This window comes from Apteryx mantelli, chromosome 2 (assembly GCF_036417845.1).
Source record: "Apteryx mantelli isolate bAptMan1 chromosome 2, bAptMan1.hap1, whole genome shotgun sequence".
Classification (NCBI taxonomy): Eukaryota; Metazoa; Chordata; class Aves; order Apterygiformes; family Apterygidae; genus Apteryx; species Apteryx mantelli.
The window spans coordinates 79,145,185-79,172,472 of record NC_089979.1 but is presented as its reverse complement, the minus strand read 5'-3'; the positions used below and the strand labels follow the sequence as shown (position 1 = coordinate 79,172,472).

Genomic DNA, 27,288 nt, shown 5'->3' with positions numbered 1-27,288 from the left:
AATTAGACAAAGCCTTGGCTTGGGCTTGTTTGCCTGCTTTCACTGGTCAGTGCAGTTGTTGCCTACCAGTGCCTAAGGGAGGGAGGTGCGGGGGGGATGTAGACAAGGCCAGTGTGAAGTGCTCTTGATTTCCACTCAGAGGTATGTCTGAGAAGATACTGCAGGTATGAGCTGAGAGACTTGCACCCTCTCAACAGATTTCACCAGGTCAGCTAGGAAATACTTCAACTTCTCGTAGTGGATTTCATCCAAAGTCTTCAGAATTGCATGGTAGGTTTGAGGGGGGTGTCCCCAATGTATACTGTGAAGAGACTTGATGCTCACAAAGTGCTAGTGTGTGAAATGTCTTATTTGTGAAACCACTCACTGAAAGCTGTGGGAGGGCTTAATTACATATCCCCTTCAGCACAGCTACCGTGTTACAGCTCTGGCCACTGCTTGCCATCCCTCTGTTCTCCATGCTGTACTACTCACCATGAGCTGTTCCTAAGCTTTTTCAATCAAAAAGAGATGCAAGACCTAAAGCAGCCTATTTTGTCTGAAAGGGCTTAGGGACAGCTTACCATGAGCAGCTGATGCAGGAGGGTTGATGCAATGTGGGCCTCAGGCCAAGGACCCAACAAGGAACAGATGAGAAGGACGACCTCTTTAGCTGGCCCAGCTGTAGCTGGAAAAGGATGTCCCTAAATTAGGCACTGAAAAACTGAGTCATTCTGTCACTTCTGAAAATCCTCGAACTTAGACATTATTCCTACTGAATACATCCTGTGACAGGATGTATAATTGTATTTTTGAACAGCAAAACTAGATGTTTTTATTGTTAGACAATACCTGAGACAGCTCTGAGAGGGCAATCTTTCAAGTTAGCCAGGCTGACTGTGTCATACAGGCCTAGGAGAATTTTTAGTTTTCATTCTGTCAGACCAATATTAGTAATAAAAATAAAACCCACTGCACAGAAGTGAACATGTTTCTTATGTCAACACTTTTCCCCACTCTTATTTTGGTAATGTCTTAAATAACTCTTTACAGGCAGACTTTATTGGCTGTACTTTTCGAACAGGGTGGAATAATAAGTACTCGCAACTTAATCAGATTTATAACTGCAGAGGTTTTTTTCCAAATACTTTTATGTCCCATAATGAGCTGGTCTCTTATAACTTCTTATAGTAATGTATTCCATATGCCTTCCATTGCTAGGATAAAGAGCTTTATTCTGGAATCCAAAGCAAGTGACTATGGGTATTTAATAAGGTTTGAAGTCTTTGCACCAGGCAGGATGTCAGTACGTTGCGTACCCAGAGCTGCTTCAAGCTGCTTGTGGGGAGGTCTTAGGTTTTTGACATTATAGAAGGATCACTGGTGTCCCATCCATGCTTCCTGTTAAGTACGGTTCTTGGTCTAAACAACAGTCCTGCCTTTTAAATCAGAGACCGTGCTTTTCTCTATGTCCTTGTTCTGAATACCACTAATTTCCCTCCAGGTCTTAAGGCAAACTAAAACTGAGAGGAACTCAACCATGAATGTCAAGATAGCCGAATTAATGGTCTGTTCGTAATTCCTTGAGGCATCTCCTCTAATGCCTTGTGTAGAACAAAAGTCCGGTTGTGGATGTGCTGTGCTTCGGAGTTGCTGTAGTTCTGGAGTCCTGACAGGAATGAAGAATAATCTTTTCATGGTTTCTTGCTGAAATACCCAAACTGCTCTGGTTGGGTTTAACATTTGAAAAGCCTTTTCTGGCATGCAACTCTTCTAGATGTTTTGGCATACTTGCGTCCACTCTGATCAAGGCAGCAATAATTATCTTCAGGTTTTTGGCAGGAACTGAATTTGTGTTTCAAGTCACAAAGGATCATAGTTACCTTTTTATCTGCAGAACTGTCAGCTTCAAAATAATAAGCCTCTAGGAAAACTCATCTACTCCCTTTGGGTATAGTAAAAACTGAAGAAAAATCTGAATGTGAATCTTTCACTATCTCCTCAAGTGCAAATTGGAAGTCTGTCAGACGGATTGAGGAAGGTAATTTCAGAACTGCTGATCCTTTTACTGACAACAGTATTTTCACCAGCACTGGTAGGTTACCTCAACAATTGATTTATTTTGCTGGTGACACTATGATTATCCAATAATTTGTGCTCTTTGTTGCCTCTTGATCCTTAGTCTAAAGAAGTTCTAGTGAAGTTTTAATTGTCTGTCCCTCCTCTAAACTCTGAAAAAGGTCATCTGCATCAATTGTGGATGCCTTCTCATTTGATTATTTTTCAGGCTGTGAAAAATAAATGTGGATACATTTGAGTCTTAGCTCTTTTTCCTGCTCCCTCCTGTCACTGCTGTGCTTTATTGCAGTAGCTGGGCTCTGGGGCAGTGGGCGACTCTGCCACCTGCTGCTTTCCTCAGTGAAGTGAGGAGCAGCAAGTATTGGGATTGCTTTGCTCTGTTTTCAATTCCCATCCCTCTTTTGTTGTGGCAGTATCTCCATAGCTTGCTGTCGTTTAAACTTTTCCTGTTCTTTATGCTCTTCTGGCAGCAAATAGCTGAGCTTTTTAAAGCTGCAGTCTGTTCAAGCTTGTCTTTCAGTAGGCAGAGTTGCTTCCTGTTAGACGGCTTTTGCTCCAAATTATCTGCACCACTTCTGGGGATTTAGGGATCCGGTTCCACTATTAGTTGATATCTCCTTGAATAACCATTATTTAAACTTAAAATAAGCCAGCAGCTTTTGCCATTTGGTGAATTTTTCTCTTGCATAATAATAGTATGCTGTGATACTACTAAATTTCAATGGCTACAACCCTTTAACAGGAAGAAAACTGAATGATATGTGAGCAGATTGTTTCAGGCAACATGTGATCCAATATTAAATGTAGACTTTTCAAGTTATGTAGTGGTGTGGACGAGAATATGAAGAGAGAAACAGTTTGTTTTAAAGAAGGAGGTTCAGCATTGTATACTTTCTCATTAGGACTGTTCTAGCTTTCATGCAGCAAGGAGCAGAACTTGCTAGGAAAAGTGTGTCTTAAATCATTTGAACTTGAAGGGGCTGTTGCAACAGTCTTTGGGAGAATAGCTGAAGATTTTACCCTGGTAATTGTTTCGTCAAATCTGTAGTGTGAGAGAAAGTACAGTTTAAACCTAGCATGAATACTTCAAGTCATAGCTCTGTTCTAGCTTTTCTAGTAAAGATTTATTAACAATAATAATTTACTGTGACTTGCAACTTATAACCACAGTTGAAGTTATCAAAAGTTTGCAGAACTGCCTTTTTGAAAATTATGGGTACTCTTACTGGTCCAGGTATCTCTAATTATGGGGTTAATCCAAGAGAGCAAATTGTTTAGTCTTCTCCCAGGAAGCAGATTTCCCAGGATTCTGATTTTTTTTTTTCCTGTAATTTTCTGAAGGTTCTCTAATTTTTCAGCACCCTTTTTGAAGCGTGGACAGCTAGTGTGGTATTCCAGTAATCATTTTCCCAGTGCGGTAGACAGGGTAATGATACTTCTCCACTGCTACTGAATGTTCTCATGTTTCATGCCAGGCCTCTTGGCTGTAGTGGGAGCTCATGTTCTTTGTTATCCACCATAATCCCAAAGAACTTCTGAGGACTGGTGTTGTCCAGGACACAGTTCTCCCTTTATTAGGTGTGACCTATGCTCTGTGTTCCTACAGGGATAAAGTTGAATTCAGCTATATTAAAATACATGACGCTGAATGCCCTTGGCTTCCCAAGGGATTCAGACTGGGCTTTGCAGTCCCGAAGAGTTCCCTCAGCAATGAGTTGTGCTTTTCCAAACAGGTGATAAGTTAGAGCATGCAGCCAGAAACAGACTCTGGGAGACAATCTTGCTTAAAACATTGCTTTTGAGGTGAAACTGTCCATACTCCTAACAACCATTCTTCCTACAACCATACTTCTGGCATTTATCAGGCACTTTTTAGTCCATTACAGAGATGTTATTGCTTTTGTGCGTGGTTAATGCTTTCATCAGTGCTTTGCAGCAGTGTTCTGCACAAGCTAGGTAAAATATCAGTTACTTTGCAACCACATTTTTCATGTTCCAAATGTACAGTTTGATTCAGCTTCTGTATTTAACTAATGCTGAGTTGTTCTCTGTTTTGCTGACTTGTATTCTCTACCAGGCTTTCCATAACTTTGTGTACAATGGACATTCTCCACTTTCACTGTTCTGTTGGGCTTAAGAAAAGTGTTTATCCACAGTTTCTGTTGTTGGATTTGAATTTGCCTGGCAGTGAAATTATTGCTTTCTTGGGGTGACTGGGGTTTTTTTATTATTATTTTAGTAGGTGTCAATACCGTGTAGGCATTAGAGTTTCTGTCTTTTAGCTTCAAGCATCAGTAATGTTCCTGCATATCCAACCTGGCAGACATTGGTAGCCTAAATGACAGTGATTATTAGAGCAGAGCAAGGTTTGAGGTAACCATGCCAGGTCTTGGCTCATTAAACTGGCAGGAAGATTCAAGAAGGCTGCTCTTAAAGATAAAGGCAAGAATTGGTGCAGGATAGGGGGGGGTGAGAGAAGTACTGTGAGTAGGCCATGTGGTAAGTGTCTTCTATCTTCAATGAGGTAGTTTGAAGGAAAGAGCAGACTCATTGAGACAAATGAGCTGTCATATAAGGAGTAGGAGCAAGCTGGAGTAATAGTGTGCAGCAGTCGTCAGTGCCTCGATTTAACTGGCACTGTTCTGAAATATCTGGGTTAGAAGAGAGATTCAACCCTCTGCTTTTCTGGAGTCCTAACCTGTTAATAATTCTTTGTTTTTGAAGTATTTTTATTGAAGATCAGTGTAGGAAGATGAGTGATTTATCTTGGATGTCATGATCAGGAAGCTATGTAGAGGTAACGCAGCCTTTGGTTCTCCATCAAGGCGAACTCCCTTTCAAAGTTTCACTGCCACTGATGTTCTTCCAGAAATCTCAACTAGTTTAACTTAAATATGATTACCTCTTGTCTCTGTTTGCAGGAGACTCAGGATTTTTGGGGGGGATTCAGATGTGGGCTTGATGATTTAGGGTTTGATATGGTAACTTGATGTGGATAAATTCTTTGGATTAAAATGAGCTAATTGTGCTTCTTCCCATTTATGTCCTAAAAGAACTTGGTCCTGTAAGAACAGAGGCAAGAAATGGACACTTGTCTTCATCATGCTACCATTGTTAATGGTTGTTTCTGTAGGAAGCACAATACTATTAGTAGATCAGATTAGTAGACTCTGAGCTGTTTAGAGATGAAGAGTCTTTTAACAGATTTCGTCTAATTGTTAGTCTAACTAATAATCTGAATTATTATAAATAGTGAATTCATTGTAATACAGAGAAAAGTACTTCACTCTTTTTGAAGCTCTAGTTAGACTAAAACAGTGTCATTTGGGGGTTTCATCTAGGTCGTCTCTGTTTACGTTCTGGCTTAGCGCACCATCTCTGCTGTGGGATTTGGACTGAACAGGGTGGGCTGGAGGGAGTAAGAACTGCACTGCATGGGAAGCTGTATTTATGCTATTCAAACCATGACCTTAAGGATAATGAGAAAAGAGACAGTGAAATGCGAAGGTATGAGTGAATATGCAGTAGTACCTCACCCCTTTTGCAGTTACAGTAGGATGAACATGAACTCAACAGTAAGGTACCTTGTATGGTACCTTGCTGTTGAGAATGAACATTTGATTGCCAGGTCCCATAGAAGAAGGTTGATACCATTAATTGGTACTTCTGTGACTACTGCAGGTTATTGGACTGCAAGACTGTGGTCTACTCTTCATGATAGCAACTTGTTCATATACTTCTACCTATGAAGGAAATCTGTACTGAAGCCAATACTCCATTATCTGCTGCATGGTTCTGAAGCTGATTTTCATTTGTCATGCAGTGGTCTGTATCTAGAAGACTTGAGTGAAAGTAGCAAAGATTCTCTGTGATAAAGTAGATGCTTTTGTTTCCATTTCAGGAAAGCCCCACAGCATTGGCAGCTCTGAACGGATTCAGCTCTCAGGAATGTACAATGTTCGAAAAGGGAAAATACATTTGCCAGTCAACAGATGGACAAGACGCCAAGCTATCCTTTGTGGAACATGCCTAATTGTCTCATCAGTAAAAGAAAGCCAGACTGGAAAGATGCATGTCCTCCCTTTAATTGGTGGAAAAGTAAGATTTTGCTTTTAGTATTGGCTTGCTAATGCTGTTTGCTTAACCCCTGTCTCTTTACATAGAGAAGATCATATTCAATTATGATGATTTCTTTCCCCAAAAAAGCTTGTTCTGCAGGTGGGATCATCAGAGCAAATAACTGACTTTTGATTGTAGTCAGCTTCCTGCTTAACAATTTACAAAGTTGGATTGAAATGTTAAAGAGCAGTGATAGAAATGCATTCAATTTTCTATGGATCACAGTCTCCTTTTCTTGTGTGCAGTGATAAATATTTTATAGGTGCATTCATACACAGCTAAATGATACATACATCTGTATTGTGTATGACCTGTAGTATGCCTCTTTGTCCAGTTTTTATCCATGCTGTGTTACTCTTAAGATATGAAAACCAACCTAAAAGGGCATGGGTTTATTTTGAATACTTGGGGTTTTTTGAGCATTCAGCATTGTATGAGTAGTGGTCTAATGTAAGTGAACAGTAGCAAACATTTTTATTTCCAAAAAGCAGAAGCTGGATTTTTTCTGATTAATTACATCTGTGAAACTTTTAGTGAAGTCAGTAGGATTACACCATTAACAATTTCAGCTTAAATATGGGTTCAGATTACTATTACTGGGTTGGTTACCCAAGGTAATGGGGAAAGAATCCATTTTACTCCCTCAGCCTGAGGTTGAATTTACACCTGAAATAGTTATTTTACTTTTGCATATTGATAAGTTTAATACTTAAGAGTCATTGAGAGAGAAATAAGCTTCTAATGCTCCATACAGAGACTGGAGTTGATTCGTTAATATTCTATGCCAGCAGTGTGAAAAGCAGTCCCTGCTTCTAGGAGTTTTTTCCCATCCCTTTTTACGATTCTTCACGTGATTGTTCAACTCTTTTCTGGATGTGCTGAAGTAGAGACTGTGTCCTCTCTCATAGCAGCTGTGTTCCCACTTTCTGGCAGTGAACGGTATTCCTGGCTGCTGCATATTGGAAAGGGCAGAATTCAGGCCCTCATAGGCCTTCTCTTTAAGACAAAAAAGAAATTATTTAAAGAAGGGTTGTGTGCCTTTTCTTAAATGCTTAACATGGAATTTCTAAGTTGTTGTTTTGGCACAAAAATGCCTCCTGTAATGTAAAACATACAGACTGTTAAACTGAAAGTTGACAGCAAATTTAAAAAGAAAAGGAGAATTGAGCTGGGAAAAATGTACTGAGGGCTTCTGCTGACAAAGTTTGGGTGGAGGATGCTTGGCATGGAATTAAGTGTTTTTTAAATTATCGCTCAAAAAATATTCTTCCTCAACCCCATAAATACTCTGCACTTCCTGGTTTGCGAAGGCATTCCAGAATGCAGTGCTGAGACACCGAGACCATAAGTTGTGTGGGACTCCTCGTGTACGGTAGCAGAATGATGTATTCTGGGGTGTTTTTTAGCATGTTGAGAAATGCCAAAGAATTTAATTGGGGTATAAGAGAAGCATTTTGTTAAGCATTTTGTTAAGCCTGTTTTTAATAGCATACTGCTAGTCAGGAGTATAAATTGTGCTCCTTTAAGTCATTTAAAGACAGTTTTAAATGTCTCTCCCTAGGAAACCTTTTATGGTGCTCAGTCTCTCTTAAAATGTTGACATTCTTGGTGTTTTCCTTCTTTGGTTCCTTCATCAAACCTGGAAGTCTCATGTTTTGCATACCTTACTAATAGTGAGCAAAAAGAAGGTTGCAAATACCTGGAATAAAAAATTTAAAAAATAAGACCAAGTTGAAAGGAAACAAACCCAGAGTGCCCTAAACATTGAAAATAGCAGCAACATATGTATTTTCTTTTTATTTCAGTCTTACCAACAACTATCAGCTCAAACTAGAATTCTTGCCAAATCTGTCTCTGCCTGCAGCACTTCAGGTTTGCATATCTCCTGCTCATGTGACATGAAGTTAAGTCACCTGGCAAGAGGGGTGTGGGGTTTTTTTTTGTTGTTTTTTTTTAATAGAAGATTTTCTAGTATTCTGGAAAATAGAGGTGGGCAGGTTTAAAAGTTCTGTTAAACTGCTTTCAGTTGTCCTGATTCCTTGCTTATGTAGATTTGGTGAATATTTGACACTCAGCTTGAGTACTCAAGAGGGTTAGTACAACTCTTTTTGAAGAGGTCCTTCTGGACACGTTTTAACTTTGCCCTGGGGAGTTCTGCAGAGAGCTTTCAATTCTTATTCACCAACTGTTTTTTGCCTTTACTGCAGGTGGAAGAAGTGAAAAAGCACCAGCATTGCTTAGCATTTAGCTCCTCTGGACCTCAAAGCCAGACCTATTACATTTGTTTTGATAATTTCGCTGAATACTTGCGATGGCTTCGACAAGCATCCAAGGTGAGAGGAACGCTAACTCCTGACCTGTTCTCTCTTGCAGTGGGATGGGGTGTTCTGTGCGTTTCCCCCAGTTCTGCCCCTCACTGAGTGCTCTAGTCCCTCCTCTGGGCTCGTGTGGTCAAGAACTGCTGCTGCTCTTAGCAGTGGTGCACAAAAGGACGCAATTTGGGAGCTCTCAATCATAGGCAGTGGTGAGGTGAATTTTTCTGTGTTCATGCTCAGACTTATTCCTGCTGTTGTTGTGGAAGCAAAGTTCTGTGTTAGACTTTTTCTCCCTTCTCTCATCTTGATCCAGCTGGACGGGTGGAGTGAGATCATTAGAACAGAGATGGAGGGAAATATAACTGTCAATATTTCAGTTTAAAAAGCTTTGTTTCAGTATGAATAAAACCTGAAATAGCATCAGAATTTTTTAATTAATCTCCTACACAGAGCCCAAAGCTTAAATTGTTAGAATAAGGAAATTGTTTTCTGTTGGAAATGTTGCTGAAACTCTCATTAGTTTCATAACTGATTTTTTTTAAACCATCATTTCTATTAATTAGTAAAGCCTTCCTAAACTAAATTTTATACTATGTTTAAAGCAGGCTTTACCATGAGAATTTATGTCCTTCATTATGTTCATTTGACTTTTCAGTTCCATTTTTGTGTTGTTTAAAGGTTGTTTTTGCAATTGTCTCTTACCTTTTAATCCTTGCTACCTTTCATGATAAATTTTCATGATGTCTAAAGCATCTTGTAACTGTGTATCTTGAACCACTGTTTTTTTATTTTATTTTTATTATTATTATTTTTTTAACCACAGAACTTCTATTGTGCAGGTAGCACTGTCTCTTTGGTTCTCTACTGTGCCTAAACTGTGCATTGGTTCTACCCTTGAAAGGGATATGTGTTCATGCTCTTTGCTATGTTAAAGCAACTTGCTTTATGTAGTATTACTTAAAGATATGTATGGCACACCAGATCTTTTCTGACCATCTTTTTTACATTGCAGTGGTGTATATTGCCAGTGGTACAGGCTGTTGGTGTGATTTTGGGGGGTGGGGGGGGAAGGGGGAGTGGTAGTGGTTTTGTTTCAAGGGGTTTTGTTATTATGTCAAACTTTCTTTGAGCAATAACTACTGCACCTCCCAACATACACATCATTTTAAATGTCTTTTACATTTTCTCTAGTAAGAAGTTTTAAAATTCGTTTTAAAGACTCTGTTCTGACATCCCTGCTTGGGTGTGCTAAGCCTCTAGGCAAAAATCCCCAATGCATGTTTTATGAAACCATAAGGTATGGTCTGTCACATTTTGAGTTCTTGTTGCTTTGTGGCTCTCTCTGGGAGAGCAGTGTCCTTTCATCTCCAGAGGCTTTGACATTGGATGAATGAAGGATGAATCTAATGAGCAAGAAAAACAGTGTAAAACAATGAACTTCAGAAGTAGAGATAAATGGTCAGAAAGTCCCTCTGAATTACTGGCAGAATAAGCTTGTTCTGTGTCATGCTGTGCTCCTCTCTTTCTCTCTGGTTCACCCAAATGACCAACAGCATTGGGAAGATAGCCAGCATGAGAGCACATCCCCGTGTAGTCATGACGTCTTTCCATTTTTCTTATGTAAGAGGAGAAAGAAACTGCATAGTTTAAAATGTGTTTTCAGACCGTCAGAACTGAGGAAACTTGCTATGCTCATTTTTTGGTAAAAATATGCTTCACGGAAGAAATGTTGCTTAGTTTTCCCCATCTCCCCACCCCCCCATACTCCATTCTTGTAGTACAAAAACTGAGGTTGAGCTTTATGGATTCATGGGTTTTGAAGACAGTACGTTGCCACTTCAAGTTGCTTTTTTAATGTTTGGGTTTTCTATCCTTAGACTGAAAGACAGACACAGGCATGATTGTATGCAAGGCAGTTGTGTGGGAAGTACTGTGCAGTAACACTGTTTCTAGAGAATAGAAACAGAGAAACTAGTAATGCTACAGTAACTCAAATTTCCTCAAGCAGATGCTGTCCTTGTCCAAATGCTTAAATGTAAGATGGATTGTTTGTGATATACCTGTACAAATAAATGATAGAAAGTTTCAGTATCAGTTCAGTAGTTCAGACAGAGTTCTCGTGCAGGAAAGAAATAACACTTTCTGCAAAATAGTTTGCCTCAGATTTTGCAAACTTGGAAGCTGCTTCAGTTCAAAGTAGTTGAAATACTCTTGCTAACCAAGAAAATACTATATAAAGTTTTGTAGGCCTAATAGCAAATTTAGGTCAGAAGGTGTTATGGCTCTCCAACTTTGAACTTCTAGTTGTTTGTTATGGGCTTGGTCACATGTTCCTTACAGAGTCTTTTTTAATGGTGGTGGGTTATATAATGCTTGCAGCTTTCTGAATTATTATGAATAATACCTAACTTTTTCTAAACCTAGTTGTTATGTAATAGCGTTTGTTTTGAAACTAACATTCATGCTAACTCGGTAATGTTCGGTGATTGTTTTGCTTCTGCAGTTCTTCATGCTCTTGACATATGCTACTGAAAACAGGTTTCTGCTACTTACAAGTATAATGTAAGTTTTAATATAAATTTTAACACAGGAAGAGATTACTGTTAAAATATTTCATTAAAATTTCTCACTTCAGTTTTCAACTATGAAAAATTTGTTGTGTCTGTCTTGTGTATACTTCAAAAGAGCTAGAAGATGATGTTATTTTAGCTTTTAAATAGCAAGCTTAATTTTGAAAGGAAACTTTGCAAAGAATGCTTGCTCTGCACTCTTTCTCCCCACAGAATATTGGCAATGACAACTTTTTTAGTAATGTTCCAGAATGAGATGAATCCCAATGCTTCACTTCTACAATAAATAAAAGTATGCTAGGGAAAAGATTTTAATTCATGTTTGCAAGGACTTGGGCTCAATTTAATCAAAAGTGAACATCTCTTGTATAATCTGATTCATTCTAACAGTCAAATATATCTTAGGCAAGACAGCTGTCAAGCATTGCCCTAATAGATTTGTTGGAGGGGGTAGTGAATAGGTTTTTGGTTTGGTTTTCTTGTATTTCTGTGTGTGCCTTGAGTTGAACAGTCACTTTCAGGACTGTCTAGAATTATTGCATAAATGCTGACCTAGATATGGAACTTGTTGGTGACATACTTATTTCAAATAGGTCAGTTTTAGATGTGCTGATTTAGCCTCAAACAGAATATTTTTAAAAGCAGGAAATGTGCCTTATTCATTAATATTGATAGTTTTCTATGCCACCATGCATTTTTTTTTCCTTTTAATTTTGAAATACTGGAGACCTAATTAAGGAAGCTCGAAAGGAGAACAACAACGACAAATTCAGCCCTTTGTGATCTAATACATTTGTTCTCTTGCCAAATACTGAAAATAAGCTTATGCAATCGGGGGAGGGAGAGCAGAGAGGGAGAGAAAGGGATGTCTTTATGGCTTCACAGAATTTTGTCTGTGTGAAGTTGGCACGATGGTGCTGGAGCTCGCACAGCCACTTGCAGAGGGATCCTGCACTGCTGCTGCTGACTACTTGAGCGTAAGCTGCAGCAGGACAAAGAAGAATGTGCAGCTGATGGTGAAGAGACAGTGAAGAGGGCTTTCCTCATTTGCCACTTCCAAAATTGTGGAAAGGTGGATGATTTAAGAGAACTAAAGGCTAAACCCTTAATGTATTTGGAGAGAGAGGGGTTTTTATGTATAAAATGTAACCGAGTGGTGGAACTTGCTGTCCTGAGGCTTGTGTTTGGGGTGTGATGGTGTTCTCCAGCTGTTTGACACTTCTAACAGCCAGACTGAGTTTAACATTTTGGAATATGTGAAATTGCTGTGCAAGTGCTGGCCACTACATCACTAATGACATGTACAGTTTAGCTAGCATAATAAAATGGTTATCAGTCCTCCATGCTTCAAGGCATACAATTAAAATGGGCCATCAATGCCTGTCTCAGAAATAAAGTACTGCATAGCTTAAATAGGTATGTATTACAGAATTTTATCTTCTTGGAAATGGCATGTATGATTGGGCATTCTGAGATGGGTTATCTGACCCCACAGCACTTACCCCATTTCTGATTTGGAAGAACAAGAACTGTGTTGACAGCTTGTTGCAATAATAATTTCCTGCTTCAGTGTGCTCAGTTCAATGAGGCAGGTAGAGAAAGAGGTGATGAGACACAAGGACTAAATAATGCATGACTGCCTTGTGTATGCTCTCTGTGTGTGGCCATAATATGTACAGATACAGATGTACAGGCATACGTGTGTGTGTGTACACACACACACACACACACATGCACGCACATATGTATGTATATATATATATATAAAAAAATATGTAGGCCACTGTTCTTCAAACACTTCCCAGACTGGATTGCACAACTGTTAACTGTAGCAACAGCATGTTTAGAGGGGAATAAACTGTCATGTGGGGCTTGAATGCCTGGGTGGGTTTACACCTACGCACAAAAAAGAAATTCTTCCTGTGTAAAACATGAGGAATTTCTAGAAGTGACCCTTGGTGGAAAAACTACCAAATTCAGAGTTTTCTTCTGTATGCCTTTGTTTTCCCTTCCCTGTTTCAGTCACCTTTGCCTTGAGGTCTGCAGAGGAAAATATATATGGTGTTCTGGATAATTATAGCCCGCTATTAAAAAAGATAAATTGTGATGTAAATGTACATTATGTTTACAAAGTGCTACAAATAGCAACATTATCATTTTCAAGGGTGATGGACATGCTGCTGTACTGGCTTTATTCCTTTCTCATTAGAGCAGATCACTGTGTTTATAACTACTTGCATTGTTGAACTTGTGGAAAATAATAACAAATTTAGTTTATACTATACAATTAAGTAGTACATGAGCCTCTGCAGCGGTATGCTCCATCCTCCTTGAATTTGTGTAGAGACCTATCAGAAGAAGCAATACTGAACTAACTTTTGCTTTTTTTTAAGTTTCCTAGTTCTGACTAGCTACCTCAATCATTGTTCCAGTTCTCTTTTTAATACAGCAGTTTCAGGATTATTTTTGGAGAATATGCTGTGCAGTGTGAGTCTGAATAGTGTGAAGAGGAGGAAAGTAATGTATGCCTCTAATAATAAGACTTCATTTCTGCTGAGGAAAAGATGGTCTGGGTTCTGACTGAGCATGGTAGCTTGGAGTTATGGACCATATTTATATACATAAGAAACTCGGTAGAATCGAAGAAAGAATTCTTAAGCTTGGTTGCAAAATAGAAGACCAAGCTGATCAGCTTGTGTGATTCACAGGAATGGTGCTGAGGAGATGTAGAGAAATCTGTTGAGTGTTACTGAGTAGAGAAGTATCTGCTTGTCAGTTGTGCTTCATCTACCTTTGAGGTAGCTAAAGATACTCAACTGTGGGACTGCCTTTTCCTTCAGGACAGAAGATTCTGCTCATTAATTAAAGTGACACGTAATAGACCATATCCATTTGTGCGTGTAGCTCAATCTTTCTCTCAGGTACTGTCAGATACTAATGTGTGACTCCTATTACGCACGGTCAGCCAGCAGAAAGACTGAAATGCAGATTCGAACTTCAGTGTGGAAAACTTTTGCTTTGCAGAGCCTTCTAATACAGAATACAGTCTAATACAAAATCTCCTGTAAAGGAGACTTGAAACCAGTAGTCTTATGGATAGATTAGCCCTAGTTTGTACCTGCCTTGGCTTGCCCACTCTCTAATTGACTTTGTTTCGTATATGTTTTGAGATACTCTAATGAGCCGTACCATTCCTACAGAAATCGTTCTTGCAGGGAATTTTATTACCAAACCTCAGTTCTCTCTGGAGGTGTTAAGGACAGGCTGTACTAATGCTTACTGGTCAGAACCAGCTCTGAACACCTTCCCCCCCACACCCAAGCCTTGCCAACAGCACAGAGCTACTGGTAAGGAAGGGAAAATCATATGCAAACATGAAGAAATGTTTTTTCAAGTCTGAGAACAGAAGAATGGGCAAAGCAAACTTGAAGCAACTTTGGTTTTCTTTTGAGTATAACTTTTGAAAGTGTTCCTCTTCCTCTCTCCCTGCAAAACTTATTCTTGTGCCTTCTGTTACTAGAGGTTAGCTGACATTTCGGAAATGAACCTCCATCTTCTATGTGTTTCTTTATACTATGTCTCCTAATAGTTCATCAGTGAAGCTTTGTACTTTAATTCAGCTGGTTAGTTGTCTATGTTAAAATAACTCAGCTGACTCCAAAGTGTGTTATTAGCAACTAAAAGCTTTTCTTTTAATTTCTATTCTAGCCAAGCTATAGCTTCACTGTTTTAATTTTTTTTTCTCCCCTCACTGAAATTTAGTGAGTCTGTGGTCCTTTACTTGGACTTGCTGCCTTCACCTAATAATAGAGTAGTTATTAAAGTGTTGCAGCCAAGAGTGAGAAGTCGAAAACTAAATATTGCCCACGCATCTGGAATAGCTTTCAAGTAATGTCACTTGAAGCCTTTAAGTCAGGTTCTGATACTGAAGCTGAATTTGTGCAGTTCTCACATAAATACAGGATGGTATAACCATGGTTTACAGCTAAAAGCTCAGTGAGATGTTGCAGATGTTGCCTTTTAAAATGTGTTCATTTCCAGAGGATCCCGAAATGTTTTCAGTTGTCTCTGGTGATAGAGGGGTGGGAGTGAGCGGGGAAATGTAACTTTGCTCTTAATACAGCTCAAGGGAACTAGGTGTCTGTGTTGAGGAGATCCCACGAGACAATAGGAAGTTGCAAGGACTGATATATTGCACAGTACTTCAGTAATTACAAGCTGATAACTGATTCAGTCTTGACACTGAATGGCCGTAACACTGAGCCTTTCCAACCAAAGTCTAGCAGGGAGGGAAAAAAAGGAGAGGAAATATTAGCAAAAACTAATTTTAGGGAGGTTTGGTCTCCTTAGGCTCTTTCTGTAGTCAGTGGAGAGAGAGGAGGGTCTCTGGGGAGAAGAGGGAGTCAGTGCTGGAGCACAGCTTTAGGCCCCAGGCCAGCAGAGCTGTATTCATTGTTTGTACAGTATTGTAGAATAGGTGAGCCAGAAGGCCTTGCTGAGTTGCCGTGAAATAATGGCATGGAAAAAGTTTCTCGTTGCAGGATTAGTCTATATAATGCAGAGTGTGCAGCTGTGTGGGAGAACCTGGGTCAGAAATTGGAGACCTAGCGGTACTTTTTTAGAAAAACCTCCCCTTGTGGGACTGGGGAGACTCCGGCAAGGAAGGACGTTTGGAGGCGCTGATAGTCTCATTGGCAAGAGTCCGAAATCTGTAGCAAACGCTGAAAGAAAATCTTTGCTGGAGGGCTGCTCATTGTGAAGTATGGTTACTAGCAGTACAGCTGTTTGTCGTCTTAAATATTAAGCATACCAGAAGTTATATGAAAAAATGAGGTATTTCTCAATTTTTGAGAGACTGTCACCTGTTTGGCAACATTTACTGGAGTGAATATCAGACTAGTTATTTTCAGACAAGCTGTTTTAAGGATGTTACCTACTCCCACCAAATGGATTTTCACATTCCAGAATTGTAAGTAGCTTAATGCTACAGCTAATTACTGCCCCTTAACTCAGAGTCGCATCTTAAGGCTTATCCTTGCAGGGATCTTGTCAGTGTGAACATCCTGAGGTGACTACCACTAAGGTTACAGTATTGAGATCACTCCCTGTATGGTATCAGTTGTCATACTGGTATAGCTATCTGGTCTCTATAAGATGAGCGCTCCTCCTGAGGGAACAAAGAATACTCTTATTCTGGACTAACTTCTGAATAGTTCCAAACATTTCCACATGATAGATGACTAATGTCATCTTTTTGACAAATTCTTGCTTTCAAGATTTTGACACTAAGAACAGGACATTGACTTGCATAACTATGGAAATCTCTTTTAGACTTTTACCACGAAGGGCAAGGGTGTGTAACTTCTGCATCATTATCTTTGCATATTTTTGTACCCCCGCCCCATTTGTTACTACTCCTCTCGGTTACATTGCTATAGCTCTGCATAAAAGCCAAGAGTAAAAATGAGCTATTTCTACAAGCTACATAAATCTTTGCGCAAGCTAAGGAGAGGAGAGCAAGGACAAGTTAAATAACTTTTGTATCCCCTAGTCACATTGCTATGAGGTTTTTGTATTTTTTGGCTGCATAATTGTGTAACCTGTCAAGTCTCGCATTCGGAGAAGAAACAGGATGAGAAGTGCATAGACTGGTGTCACACCAGCATGTGCTATGGCCGTTTGTCTCAGTAGGCAATTACTGCTCTTGCCTGTTGGTTTTGTGAATCTGACTGGCATGTTTTCAAGTCTCTGCCAAGTTTTATTTTCTCTTTTCAAGACCCTTAGCTTGAATTGATATGCATTTAATATAACGTTTAAAAGAAAATAAAAAGGAGAGACAAGAAAAACTTACCTTTTCACCCTTTGGACTGCACCTGTTTTAAAAGTTTTCATTTTAAAATGAAAATACAGTACTGCTTTAAAGCAACAAAAATAAAACCTGTTTGTTCTATTTCTCATTTTTTTCCCTCTTTCATTACGGTTTTTGGCATTAGCTTGTTTACCCACCTAAATGTTTTTGGAGTCAGTTTTTGAAGGGGATTAGGGCTCAGATCTGTTGCCTTGCTGTGAAATTGGAGCCAGTGGGCTGCTCTGCTGCATGGGGCTTTGGTATTTGAATAGAAAGGAGGGCTAGGATTTGAAGCAAGGTTAGTTTTGAGGAGAGCTTGTTTGCTATAAGTGCTTAGCTTAGATGTTTGAAGTGTTCAGTATCACTGTTTAGTTAAGCCTTGTGCATGCATTGAGGGGCGTGATGATTACCACCCTGTTTAAAAACAAATTCTAAAGAAGGAGCAAAATTATAATACTTTCGTATTAGCATTTCTGCAGCAGGTGTAATTTAACATCATCAGTTCAAACGGACTGAGAATTTGGCTGCCTTTACATTGTGGGCTGCTTTGTTATTTTAATTGTCTTCTGCTGAAGTCTTAAATAGTAATCTCTTATCTGAATAGAGCTATAGGGAAGGGGATGAGGGTAAACAGGAAGAAGACATAATTACATTGGTTTAAATCCACACCACAGGTCATAGGGAAAGATGTTCTTGTGTAAACAAGGCCTGTGTTTGTCCATACAGCTGGGTTCAGCTGTGGCTGTTGCTGACATCCACTGTCAGCAACAGATCGCTTTTGTAGCATAGCCAAGGCTTTAAAACAAAGGCAGTCATCAGTCTTGCAGCGTAGCTCTGTGACAGAGGTGGCATTATACTGTTGCACAAAACAAAGTGCTCTGTAGCAAGAAGAGGCAAGAATATCTGTTGATATAAAAAATTTTCCTGAATTTTTGTTGCCAGCTGCTAAAGACTTATGGTGAACCCACACCACATTTTAAGTGGTCTTGAAATACTATTTCCTTTAAATAAAAAAAGTTTTTTCCCCAGAATTTTTTACGACACCACTGGCTTTTGTGAATCCTTGTTTATACTTGTAAGGATTATCCTGGGACAAATAATGTTTAAAAATGAGTTTTCATATTTGGCAGAGTCTTAATTCTTTTTTAAGTGTGCAGATCTTAGGTGGGGAATAACAGAACTTTTACTGCTGGAGGGAGGGAGGGAGGGAGGAAGAGTTCTCTGGCACTATTACTTGCGGTGGTATTTGCAGAGTAAAGCTGCATTTTATTGCTATTGGGGAAAAATTAAAAGCATGGTGACAGCTTCTTGATATTTGCAGTGGGAAGATACAGGGCCTTGTGTAGTACACTTGCTGTAGTTGTATATCATTTCTTAGAAACTGCACTTTGGTAGACTGTACTCAAATGGAGACCAAAAAAAAAAAAATTGAAGTACTGTAGGCCTGGGTTGCGTAACTGAGGTTCCTACATGAACTGATAGAAGTCTTCCATTGGACTTTGCTGTTTTGATATATAAAGTTGTATTTGGCCTTATTGTGTTCTACTTCTTGAATGTTGCAATGGGAGACTTAGAAATAAAAATAAATGACAATTTTTAAAAATCATATTCAGGAAATGGAGCATAGCCAAGCATTTCATCTTGTTCCTTTGTATTTTTTGGTTTAAAAACCCCTGAATGAAAACTGGTACTTCAAATGTACGTATCTTGCTATGCGTTAGAGCAACACTGTTGTGAAACTGTTGCAAGTCTTGCAACTCTGGCAAAGCCAGGCTTTGGCTGTACAACACATACTCTGTGTAGCTACAGTATCTTAGATGGTATCACACACCATCTTCCAAGGGTGTCGTTCCCCCAGCCATTTTCCCCATTTTATTAATACAGGAAATGCAGCAGGGATTTTGTGCAAGAACAAATTTTTAGGATGTGTTCAGTGTAGAGTGTGATGAGATGACATTCCAGAGAGATTGGTGGTCTTACTCTTGCAGTTCTTACATATATATACATGTGTGTATATACACATTAAAAAAAAAAAAGTAGAAATGTTAACTTTCCCAAGGAGGGGAAAAAAGGTACAATGAGTTTGATGCTTGTTTCACATATATCTAGGAAGTGTTTCCCTCAAGTCTAGCTAGCATTGCTGCCCACACTGACTCCTCAGTATTTTTGTTGAAACACAGGTCTGTTGAACCCAGCCTAGATAATTTGGTGGGGTATTTACTTACAGTGGAATGTCTTAGTTTTTCTCTTCTAGTGGCAGTCCTACTTCCCCAGAAATGTCCTTTCCTCGGGACTTTTTTTATTCTTTGAGTGTCGGGGGTCTTCTAATCACGTCCATTATCAGCCTATTTCCGTGGTGATTCCCCACAGTGAGTCCAGGAAACCCAAGGCTTTATCAAAAGCTGTATTGTGTTTTAGAAAAATACTTTGCTCCTAATAAACAATAGCAAATAAAGAAATAAGCAGGTGTGCACTGTCCTTACTGCATTTAGATCAATTGAAATGAAAGATTGACATGTCCCTTCATTGCTCAATTTGTGAACAATATCATCTGAGTTTTAATAGTCAGCTTCAAAACAACTGATGAAAGTTTCTGGTGACCCAAAGAAAGTATTGTTAAGATGTTGTTCTTTTTTCTCTTCTTTGTTGTTTATCTTTGTCCCTCTGTTCTCTAGGAATTTGATACAGAACAGTATTGAGCAATGAAAAGAGAAAAGGCTTTATCTCCACCCATGAGAATAACTATATTTTATATAAGTATTTCCTGTAAGGATTCAGAAACTAATTGTTAGAGTACTGCTTTGCTGGAAAAAAAAAAAAGAAAAAAGAAAAAAAAGAAAAAGGAGGATTTCAATAACATTATAGTTGGCTCCAGAACTAACCCTTTTTAAAATATACGGTTTTAACCTCTTACAATTACCTCTGTGGTAGAGGCATCATTAAATATCTGTTAACTGCATAAAAATCTTAATGGAATTCTTCATGTAGCAAAGTGATTCCTTTAAAAAAAAAAAAAAAAAAGACATATAACCTGTAAAAAGAAAATTACCATTAATTAATTTTTTTATGGGACTTGATGATTTTAAGAAAGGATCTCCATCCTTTTTTTGAGACCAGATTAAAATTTGAATTAGTTAGCTGCTTGATCATGTTTCACACTCAGATTTATCAGTTCTAGTACTTTCAATATTTGGGGGTGACACACAGTGTTAAGCACTGCTGGGTTGCTTATTACTATTTGAATTACATTCTGAGCAAGGAGTTGAACAACAATATATGTAAGCATTACACCTGAAATTACACATTCTTCTTTTTTAATTTAACAAGTGTCAGCTCTTTCATCTGTTACATTTCTGATCACACAGAAAACATATCATAGGGGACAGGTTCTGGCACCGTGAGTAGACTGATTACCTGGCTTTCAGAAAGGGCTGCCCAGAATAGCCCGTGAACAGGTTTTGCCTAGTATTACGAGGGAAAGAAAAACAGTAGCAACAGCAACAAAAGGAGTGAACTAATTGAGTAACCAAAATTCGAGCATTTCAATGGCTGTGGGAGGGCTGGATTATTAACGGTCACATTAGAGAAAAACACTGCACAGCCTGTTCCTCTTGAAGCTTATGGTTGTGTGTTTACAGCAGAGACCACTTATCCTGAGGCCTGGGTAGCTTGCACTGGAAGGGGAGAAGAGGAGAAAAAAAAGTCCTTGGCCTTCCTTTCAGTGTCAAGCTACTTGGCTTATGCCAGCAAAAAATGATCTGTGTCTGTGTTCAGGGTACCCTATGAACAGGGCCATATTTCTGCCTAGATGATTAGGTGATATCTCCTTGACCGGCGTTCAGAAGCTCTTACAAACCGTCGCTGTGCGCTGGTGTGAGGTGTTCTCCCTTCTCCCTTAGACATGCTGTTTGTGCTTGCTGAATCTTAGCATGGGAGACCACTAACCGTGCCAGTGACCAAACGACATGATCCTTTCCGTGGCAGGGAGCAGCTGCCAGATCCTGCAACTGCTTGCATAGTGTTTGTGCTGCCCTGCAAGCCTGAGGCGGGGACGGAACTCAGCTGTTTGCTTTTCCTCCCTTGAGCTAGGCAAGGCCGGCTCTGAAACACCCCTTGTCCTGCAACGCTGGCGTCCGACCCCTCCTCCTTGCCCACTCTCCTCACTGCATTACATTACACCATGATCATGCTTTGTAATGTAGTTATCTCTATGCCTTTATAAGTAAGATTTCATGAAATTGTTGCTTTTTTTTAATAGTGTTGGACAGAAAATATAAGGAACCATTCTGCGTTGCAGTGTTTTTGTAAAAAATAAATAAGTAATGATAATAAAGGGCAGCAGGATGTAGTCCACTCCCTCAGCACTGTCATAGAGATTTGGCAAGGAACAGAGTTGCTATTACTTGAATTTGTTGCCTACAGGTCTTTGTGAAACAAACTACCTATATGTAATGCTAGGTAGTCTGATTTCCTCAGCCCCTATAGACTGTGTTTGTCTCATCTCCTGCTTTCTGGAGAATAGAGTTAAACCCCCAAATCTCAGGGGGTTTTTTGTCATGTTTTTACTGGTTATTATTGGCCAGTTTTCTAATTCATGGTGAGAAGAACCGAGTGCTTAATGCTTTGCTGCTGCTCAAGTGCCCCCCCCCGCCCCTTCATCCCCCAAGATATAAATGGAATAACTTTTCATTTGCCATTTAATACATCTTTTTGATCCTTGAAACTGGGCTAGGGTGATAACTCCCCTCCACTTGCTTTTGCCTTGGTATATTTACCAGTCATGCAGCAACACAGAGGACTTCAGCTCTGCCTTCTTGTTGCTGTTGCTTACTATCAGAAAGGTCAAATGCCGTATCTTTTTTTCTGCTTGTAGAGTATCACATAACTTAATTGATGAAAATGAATTCATTTCACAAATTAGATTGACAAACCTGTGCCTTTTTCCCCCTGCTGGCCATCGGTGGACCTAGTTTTAGCACAGAGCAAAAGAAGAGGTCATGTAATAACTTGCAGCAATGATCTGAACCATGCTGGATCAGCATCACATGCTGATGCTGACTTCTGCTGTGATTAAGAAAAGTTTTATCTTGTGCTAGTAGGGGTGAAGGAAATGTTTTTCTCTTATTGCACTATTAACATATTGGTTTACTTGATTTCTAGGTTGCATCACAGCGTATAAGCTCAGTGGATCTTTCATGCTGCAGCCTGGAGCATCTGCCTGCCAACCTGTTTTATAGCCAAGACCTCACTCATCTCAATTTAAAGCAGAACTTTCTGAGGCTGAACCTTAGCCCATCCACAAGTAGAGTGCTTAGTGAATTGCAAAGGTAAAGTCGTATGGTTCTAGTTGTTGTCTTCTGGTCTTCCTCTACAGTCTTGCTTCTGGGGACCCTTGATCTGCAGGAACTTTCTTAAAGTAATGCTAGTTTAAAACTTAATATCTCCTCTTGTGGAGGAATGACCAGGCTGTTACATTTTTCAGAAATGTGTTAACTGTGTGCTAGAAACAGACTGGTATTTGTTTGTCTTCTAAATAGAAGGCTATTTTCAATTCAAAATGCGGTTTTCCTAATGCATTGTTTTCCACCTAACTACTGAAGCCAGACCATGTTTCTTCAATCTGTTACTCATGTGAGTATATGGGTTTTTGTTTGTGAGCTGCCTATCAAAAGGATGCATTCTAGGTAGGGAAAATACTGTGTGGGACTTCGCTTAGGGGGTTTTCTTTACCCTCAAACAAAGAAGGCCCTCATTTAATAAATTCTGTCTGATATCTGTCTATTTTCTTCTCTGACCCACCCTCACTCCTCTTTCCTAGTAACTGTGACCTTCCAGTTTCTATCTGGTCTTGATTATTATGTGGTGTTTTTTTTCACTGCAGTCTCTTCTCATCCAAGAATGTAGCAAATGGATAGATAGTGGCAGTATCAATGATCTGAATGATTTAATGTGTGTGTCCCAGAATTGTAGAATCAGCAGGCTTTTTGTATTCAGAAAGATGAATGTTTCCATACTGAATGTGAAACTGTGATTTTAATTTCAGTGATAACTGAATTGCAGTGTACCTCAAGATTTTATTTGTGGATGGTCCCCTTCAGGTGGAAGGTTTTAAACCACATTTGTAATCTTTCCTCATTGAAAAATATCCAAAAAATACAAGATGGATTATGCAGGCTGTTGCATTTTTCCATAATTCCAATTTTCTTTTGGAAAAACAAAAATTTGGCGTAATGGAAGATGAACAATCTCAGCGAGTCTGCTTGACAGACAAAGCAGGCAGTGATTCCAAGAGCAGATGAACACAGCCTGGAGACGAATACTGGATTAAATGCTCTGTGAATATCGGTATATATCTCCAGATAGCAAGTGGAATTTTAGCAGAAGTTTGGTGATGAGCATGGGCAAATAATAAATGTTTTTATTTTAATCATTTTAATCATTTTTTTCCTTTTTTAAATATCAGAAAATGTTTAGGAGATTATTATATTTTGTCCATGTACATGCAGTTGGTTCTGGCTGGGGTTAGAAAGCATTTAAAAATAACATGATGGGCCACATTCGTTGTCTGTTTAATGTCCTCCTGGTGATGCAGTGGCAGGAACTGCTAAAGAGCCTTACTGAAAGTCAGAATAGTAAATGCTTCAAATTTTCCTTGCTAGCCTGGGCCTGAATGTGCAACAGTGAAAGAGTTCAATTCACCAAATGAAATTTTCCCTTCTCTTTCTGGAGAAGTGTCATATACCTGCGGTGGTGCAAAACAGATAAGTCTCTTGTTCTTCTGAGAACTGGTTCTACTCTGCCAGGGAATGATAATCTGCTTTGCTTCCATTGCTTTGAGCTTGCCAAAAAGTCACCACAGGTCTGTGAACCTGGAGCAGGAGAATGAATGATTAAGAAGGTTACAAGGCACAGTGCCATGGGTCAGGGCAGTGTCTTCTCAACACCTGCCCTGTGGCTCTGTCCTTCCCTTTGCCTGGCCTCTGAGGCCACTGCTGATGTCTTCCAGCCTTGTCTCCGACCAGCGTGGGTGGCCTCACCCCAGGCCATAAGTAGCTGGCAGCTGCTGGTGTTCCCATAGCCCTGCTGGTGGAAAGGACTGTCCAAGGTGATGGCTACTGCTGCAGGCTGGGAAGAGCAGCATCCCAGCTCTTTCCTCCCAGCAGCAGCAAAAGCAACAAGCCTGGCTCTCTGGAGTGCACTCCCAAGCCATGTGCTTTACTGTCCTAAGCAGCACAGTTCTAGCTTCTCATCTTTAGGGTGAGAAAACTTGAGTTTTACTTGTGCTGCCAGAGAGCTTGAGCCAGCTTGACTGCTACTATAGATCTAGCTTAGCAATAGCAGGTAAATACACAAATATCTAGCAAAAGGAGAACACTGTGTCTTTTTGAAATTACTGGTGAATGCCAGTGTGAAAGCATGTGTAAATTAAGGGAAACTTGATCATTTCTGGGGACACAAGTTGTTAGTTGGCTGATGTTTTGTTTTGTTTTGTTTTTTTTAAATCTATCCAATTTAATAAAACCGTTTTCAGATCTTTTTGGGTTTACATGAGGTAGAATGTACCTGGATAAACCAGAAGTCTTCTGGTGTGTTCTTTGTTTTTGTTTTTTCATTCTTGTTCATTTGAACCACTGCAAAGCAGGCATAAAATCTTTGCCATTCTGATTTGGTACTGTTGGATTTTATACCAAATTCTCAATAGCAAATTCAGCTGCACTCGGGGCACAGCACCAGTGAAGCAAATCCAGAAATATTTAAGACTCCAAAATAACATTGTGCTTGGGTGTTTTGAACAAAATGCATTGACATTTTTATATATTCACCCTGCCTGGTTCAATTTTTGATCAAATCTGGTTAGCAAGACAGTCTAGGAAAACTTGTCTTCTGCAGCAGCTCTTGGTGCTAGCTGTTTCTTTTAATAAATCACTTCTAGGTGGTCATTTAGTAAATGTTCATGAATGCTGGATTTCAAAACAAAAGGTATGTCAAAGGCAGAAGAAAATAGCAGCTTTTCTGCTACCCACTGACTGCCTGGAGCCGAAGGATTTCTTTTTTCCCTGAAAGAGATGCTCTAGTTGTCGAGTATTAGAAATTGATGGTGTGTTTTGTGATAGTATCCCCATACAGTGGGAATTTGCCTTAAAACCCTTGCTATTTTGGCTACTTTCTACTGTAAACAGAGAGATTGAAGACACTTGTAGTCTGAAGTTGTCACAAATTTTATTTCCCATCTTTTAAAGTTGGTTGGTAGATTTTTAATCATAAAGGTGAGGTTTACATATATATTGTGTTCCCAAACTCTTCTCCTCTTTTCCTTAATTTACAATGAAACCTCATAACTGTTTTTCTGAAATGCAAACAAATATTCAAATGTTTAATAGTTTTGCAGAGTACTATCACTTGAAGAAGCAATGAATGAACCTTAGTCACTGTTGCTCTGTTTCATTGGGCTAAGCACATTTTATATTTCTATATAATTGTTTCAGTCATACTATTAGAAAAAAAACTCTTTGCATCAAGAATGCTGTTTGCTTGTTAATTATTGAAAATAGAGTCAATGAATAGTAAATTGTTCAGTACGTGGGTCTTTAATGTAAGCATATCACAAAGCACAGGGCTGATAAAATTGGCAAGCATCATTTTGTTCATTGTTAAAATAAACTTCTTGTGGCTTACCACCCATCTTTTTTATCTAAAGATCAAGTTATTCTTCTGTCTGTGGCTGTTAATAATTAACAGTGATTATATGGATTTTTATGTAAAGATCAGTTGATACCTTTTTTCTCCTCAGAGCTCCTCTTAGAAATCATCTCTTCTCAGGAATCTTAGCAGAAATTCTTCTGGGCTAATAGCAGTAATTTAAAATTGGATTCTGTAGGGTATGAAAAAGCAAGAGGACTTTGTGTGAGATGTTGCTGTGAGCATTTATGAAATCCTTTGCTACTTTCAAGTGCAGGACAACTGCTTTTTTTTTTTTTTTTTTTTTTAAATGTCTGAAAACATAATTTGGGGATCCTCAAGCTATAAGCCCCCCTTAGGTGGGATGATCAGCAGTGTTAATGACCTGACCAGTGTGAACTGAGCAGACAGGCTGGCTGAAAGTCAAGGCTGGACATAGTTTGATCCTAGCTTGTCCTTAGGGATTGAGCAGGAGCAGGGATTAAAGTCTCCAGTCTGCTGATTGACTGGTCTCAAGGTGTAATGAAATGCTGCTTGAAATTATTGCTGTTGGTGCATATATATGAAATGGAGGCTAGTGAATAAAGTCAGCTGGATTAATGATGTGACAAATACACATCTTCCCCCTTGCCAGGCCCCAAATGGCACTGTCAGTAGATGCCCTGGAGAAGGACAACTGAGCCAGCTGCTCCTGACCCCATGCTTCAGGGAAACCTGTACCCTTCGTGTTTCTTGTAATTCCCATATTCAAAGATGATCCGAGTTTCCTCCCTTTCTTGGCTTTGCTTTTTTTTAAAGAATGGTCTCCTAGAAAAGAATTTGCTTTCAAATGGACAAAGTTATTAAATGCATCCGCTAAAGTGAGGAGCGTGCTGCCGTGAGGAATGGAGTGCCACTGCATGCTCCATGGAGTGGAGAGGTGTCGGAAGGGTTCACTCGCTCTCTGATGGTTTAAGAGCCGGGGACCTTTTATAATTGTCTGTCCTCTTTTGTTTGAAGCCGAAGACTGAAACATAGCCATCTAAGTAGAACAGCGAGACAGAGCAGTTGGCATGGTATCAGCAACCGGAGGTACGCTGGTAACAAAAAACTCCCTCCAGTGTTTGCTGTATTCTGGTGCTCAGTTGGTTCCCTCAGCTCTGTAGCCTCAGAATATTTTTTGCCATTTATTATACTAAAGATGACACTTGCGGTATGTCACTTATGCAAATTTACTGCTTTTGTTTTATTCAGCTTGTAAAGATGTTTGAAGGAAGTGTTTCTGTTTTTGTTGATGCATCTTCAGGATCTGTGTGCTCAGTCTGTCTCCTGCATAGCATTTGTATAGCTTTTAGAAATCAAGAAAGTACCCCTAATATGAATACCCTACAAAACTCAGGGACGTTGTTTTAAAAAATTTTCAGAATCAGGAGTTGGTATAAATGAATAAATTGGGCATATTGCAAAATTGCTTTAATGTCTAAAACACATTGCATTTTCCAGTTCAAACAATCTGAAACAGTGAACTCCTTGATAGCGTTAGGAAAAAAAAAAAAGGCACTAAGTGTGCCATAGAAAACAACTTTTAAAAATAATGTAGTCTAAATGTAGAAATTGCTATGCTTAATTGGATTCATTTTAGTGGAACTATTAAACTAAATACAGCAGTAACTTGCAAATACCACTTTAAAAAGTAGTGAATATATTTACGGAATCCGGT

The 27,288-nt window shown here is 39.2% G+C and overlaps 1 protein-coding gene across 1 annotated transcript in view; it reads left to right on the top strand.

Annotated features, from left to right (window-relative positions):
• PHLPP1 (PH domain and leucine rich repeat protein phosphatase 1) overlaps positions 1–27,288 on the top strand; it is a 143,781-nt gene that overhangs the window by 74,530 nt on the left and 41,963 nt on the right. Inside the window, exons 2-4 of the mRNA XM_013961925.2 lie at positions 5,960–6,156; positions 8,385–8,510; positions 22,071–22,237. Coding sequence (XP_013817379.2) covers positions 5,960–6,156; positions 8,385–8,510; positions 22,071–22,237 — 490 coding nt within the window. The remainder of the gene's footprint in view (positions 1–5,959; positions 6,157–8,384; positions 8,511–22,070; positions 22,238–27,288) is intronic.